A 4,738-nucleotide genomic window follows, 5' to 3' on the forward strand; every position below is an offset into this window, starting at 1 on the left:
TCGCAAGGTTGGTAGTACGGCGGTTCGAGCCCCGGCTGGCCACATGTCGAAGTGTCCTTGGGCAAGACACTGAACCCCAAATTGCTCCCAGTGAGCGGGCCGGCGCCTTGCATGGTAGCTTGCCGCCATTGGTGTGTGAATGGGTGAATGAGAGGCCGTTGTAAAACGCTTCGGAATAAGGCACTGTATAAGTGCAGTGCATTTAGGAGATTCAGGGGTTCAGGGGTGTTCTAGGAGAATGGACTCATCCATTTTTGTCTTTCCTACTCTGTTGACTGCCTCTGTGAATCGTGCGCGCATGCAGACACACAACAGCTAATGTCCGACACAGCAAAGTCCATTTTGGGGGGAAATAATAAATAATAAGCGTTGTGTAGCCTACTCTTGTCAATTAGCGACATTCTTATGTGACTGACACAAACACACTGACACATACACACTGACACAAACACACTGACACATACACACTGACACATACACACTGACACATACACACCGCAATAAACATCCTCACAACAAAATCTGAGACATGAATCATCACTATGTATTCACCGAGGGGGCTGTAGTACTGATGGGTCTTTTAACAGCATTACTGAGGTATGTGAACCCGGTGACATCATCCGTAAAAGACAGATGGAAACCATTTAGATGACATTCACTAGCACAGCAATCTTCTGGACCGTATCACGAACACTTACATGGACAATTTGGGATTCAGACAACAACAAGGCGTTTTCCCCCGACACCTTTCTGTGGTAAACAGCTGAGAGATGACTCAGGAGAAATACACTTTCAAACTGACACTAGAACAGCCATGGGTGGGGTCACGGTGACCCTGTGAGTAAAAAAAGTGTTATATCTTTGCACTCGATCAAATTTCAGGACCCTCCTGTCATGACTTTTCCTAGATATGTGCGTTCTACCACCCAGTATCCTTACATGTTCTAAATCACATCAGGATAAGCTGGTACCTTGTCTGTTGCACTAGTGTTAGCCTGCTAACAAGGTCTATGTATGAAAGGGTCTGAAACTAACCTTTATAGCACAATGGACATGCAGTGAAATACCCCAACAAAGATTTAATCCATAACACATTTATATTTCAGAGTCTGTAAACGTGATGCTACACAATAAACATCCAACAAAGTATGATTGAGATATTGTACTGACTAGACCTGCGTTTTCCTACTACAATGGAAGCAATGGCACGGAATTCCAACAGCAAGTATTTGACCTATGACCCCTAGGTCTCAGGGCTGATACAAAGAGTGTCTATTACAGATTCCAACCATCTCCTCCCACCTCCTCCCCCCTGTCTCCCTCCTCCTCCCCCCCTCCTCCCCCTGTCTCCCCCCCTCCTCCCCCTGTCTCCCCACCTCCTCCCCCCTGTCTCCCCCCCTCCTCCCTCACCTCCTCCCCCCTGTCTCCCCACCTCCTCCCCCCTGTCTCCCCCCCTCCTCCCTCCCTCCTCCCCCTGTCTTCACCCCCCGTCTCCCCTGTCTTCCCTCCTCCCCCCTGTCTCCCCCCTCCTCCCCCCTGTCTTCACCCCCCGTCTCCCCTGTCTTCCCTCCTCCCCCCTGTCTCCCCCCTCCTCCCCCTGTCTCCCCACCTCCTCCCCCTGTCTCCCCCCCTCCTCCCCCTGTCTCCCCACCTCCTCCCCCCTGTCTCCCCCCCTCCTCCCCCCTGTCTCCCCACCTCCTCCCCTCTGTCTTCCCTCCTCCCCCCTGTCTCCCCCCCTCCTCCCCCCTGTCTTCACCCCCCGTCTCCCCTGTCTTCCCTCCTCCCCCCTGTCTCCCCCCCTCCTCCCCCCTGTCTCCCCACCTCCTCCCCCCTGTCTTCACCCCCCGTCTCCCCTGTCTTCCCTCCTCCCCCCTGTCTCCCCACCTCCTCCCCCCTGTCTTCCCTCCTTCCCCTGTCTCCCCCCCTCCTCCCCCCTGTCTCCCCACCTCCTCCCCCCTGTCTCCCCACCTCCTCCCCCCTGTCTCCCCCCCTCCTCCCCCCTGTCTCCCCACCTCCTCCCCTCTGTCTTCCCTCCTCCCCCCTGTCTCCCCACCTCCCCTCTGTCTCCCCACCTCCCCTCTGTCTCCCCACCTCCCCTCTGTCTCCCCACCTCCTCCCCACCTCCTCCCCCCTGTCTCCTCCCCTCCTCCCCTCTGTCTTCCCTCCTCCCCCCTGTCTCCCCACCTCCTCCCCTCTGTCTTCCCTCCTCCCCCCTGTCTCCCCACCTCCCCTCTGTCTCCCCACCTCTCCTCTGTCTCCCACCTCCCCTCTGTCTCCCCACCTCCTCCCCACCTCCTCCCCCCTGTCTCCCCCCCTCCTCCCCCCTGTCTCCCCACCTCCTCCCCTCTGTCTTCCCTCCTCCCCCCTGTCTCCCCACCTCCCCTCTGTCTCCCCACCTCCCCTCTGTCTCCCCACCTCCTCCCCACCTCCTCCCCACCTCCTCCCCCCTGTCTCCTCCCCTCCTCCCCTCTGTCTTCCCTCCTCCCCCCTGTCTCCCCTCCTCCCCTCTGTCTTCCCTCCTCCCCCCTGTCTCCCCACCTCCCCTCTGTCTCCCCACCTCCTCCCCTGTCTCCCCACCTCCTCTCCCCCTGTCTTCCCCCCTGTCTCCCCACCTCCTCCCCCCCTCCCCCCCTGTCTCCCCCCTCCCCAGACACCCGCTGTTCCCCCTGCTGGCGCTGCTGTTTGAGAAGTGTGAGCAGGCCACCCAGGGGTCAGAGTGCATCACGTCGGCCAGCTTCGACGTCGACATCGAGAACTTCGTCCACCAACAGGAGCAGGACCACAAGCCCTTCTTCAGTGAAGACCCCGAGCTGGACAACCTGGTGAGGCCTGCAAGTTATTTTATTATGTTTCTGTGTTCTTTATTTACAGGCTTCCTACAAGTTTCAACAAGTCAAATTTAAGACCTTTTTAGACCTTTTTTGTACCTCTTTGAATAGAATTTTAGACCTATTCGCGACACCGTATGATAGCTTTTTGTCATCCTCAAGGTGATGATATTAGGGATAAGGAAGCAAATTGGCATTTTTTGGGTTCCAGCTTGATTCATTTCCGTGTAAATAGATTGGACTGATTTCAGGATCTCATTTTTAAGACTTAGCACCTCATTTTTAGACCTTTTTAGGCCTTATACATCGGATTGCTGGATTTTAGACTTTTAGCAGCTCTTATAGTAGGTAACATAGGCAACGGCTGTTCTAGTGTTAACCAAATATGTCAAGTTAAGAATGCGCATTTACCCTGACATAGCATCTCAAATGTCAACACTAAGTGATTTGGTGTTGATGATGATAGTGATTTGCGTTCTTTCAAACTCAAACTGCCGTTGCGGTGGAGTGCGACTCCCCATTCAACTGTCAATTACTCTCAATCTTCCTGTCTGCACTGATGTGACAGAAGACGGGTGAAACCCGATAAGGCATCTGACTTATTACATCCTCAAGACCCTCAAATGTGTTCAGATCAGCGCAGAAGGAGAGGAAGATAGAAAGAAGAAGAGGAAGATAGAAAGAAGGAGAGGAAGATAGAAAGAAGGAGAGGGAGATAGAAAGAAGGAGAGGAAGATAGAAAGAAGGAGAGGAAGATAGAAAGAAGGAGAGAAGATAGAAAGGAGAGGGAGAGGAAGATAGAAAGGAGAGGGAGAGGAAGATAGAAAGGAGGAGAGGAAGATAGAAAGAAGGAGAGGAAGATAGAAAGAAGGAGAGGAAGATAGAAAGAAGGAGAGGAAGATAGAAAGAAGGAGAGGAAGATAGAAAGAAGGAGAGGAAGATAGAAAGAAGGAGAGGAAGATAGAAAGGAGAGGGAGAGGAAGATAGAAAGGAGAGGGAGAGGAAGATAGAAAGGAGGAGAGGAAGATAGAAAGAAGGAGAGGAAGATAGAAAGAAGGAGAGGAAGATAGAAAGAAGGAGAGGAAGATAGAAAGAAGGAGAGGAAGATAGAAAGAAGGAGAGGAAGATAGAAAGAAGGAGAGGAAGATAGAAAGGAGAGGGAGAGGAAGATAGAAAGGAGAGGGAGAGGAAGATAGAAAGGAGGAGAGGAAGATAGAAAGAAGGAGAGGAAGATAGAAAGAAGGAGAGGAAGATAGAAAGGAGAGGGAGAGGAAGATAGAAGAGGAGGGGAGAGGAAGATAGAAAGGAGGAGAGGAAGATAGAAAGAAGAAGCAGAGGAAGATAGAAAGGAGGAGAGGGAGAAAGCCACTGATGACTATTTAGATGCAGGCCTATAAGCCTTCAGCTGCAGTTGGGCTTCTCTAATACACTATCTTACACTCATAGCTCCCCCTGCTGGTGAAGGCAGGCATCACCACAAAGTACTCTCCCTCCCTCTCTCTCTCTCTCTCTCTCTCTCTCTCTGTCTAGATTTCTCTCCATTTGTCCCTCTCCCACTCTCCCCCCCTTCTCAACCTTCTCCTTCATGTCCAAGATGCTCTCTAGTGTACCCTCTCCTCTCCTCTGCCTCTCACTACCTTTAATCACCCCCTCTCTTTCTTCTCAATTCCCCTCTCTCTCTCCCTCCCTCTCTCTCCCTCTCCCTCTTTCTCTTCTGAATTCCCTCCCTCTCTCTCTCTTCTGAATTCCCCTCCCTCACTCTCTCTCTCTCTTCTCAATTCCCCTTCTCTCTCTCTCTCTCTCTCTCTTTCAATCTCACTAACCTCTCGCCCCCCGCAGTCATGTGTCCACCCCCCCCCCTCCCCTCCTCCCATCTCTCCCTCCTGCCCTTCCCTCTGACAGCTAGCTGT

General features: G+C 52.7%; 1 protein-coding gene across 1 annotated transcript in view; it reads left to right on the forward strand.

The window, feature by feature from the left end:
• The window catches only part of LOC308156719 (homeobox protein PKNOX2-like), a gene marked incomplete at both ends in the record, with an annotated part of 34,300 nt that overhangs the window by 17,518 nt on the left and 12,044 nt on the right, over positions 1-4,738 (forward strand). The window contains 1 exon segment of the mRNA XM_080530137.1: positions 2,651-2,822. Coding sequence (XP_080386263.1) covers positions 2,651-2,822 — 172 coding nt within the window.

The sequence above is a fragment of the Nansenia antarctica genome (genome assembly GCF_963989245.1).
Source record: "Nansenia antarctica genome assembly, chromosome: 4".
NCBI lineage: Eukaryota > Metazoa > Chordata > Actinopteri > Argentiniformes > Microstomatidae > Nansenia > Nansenia antarctica.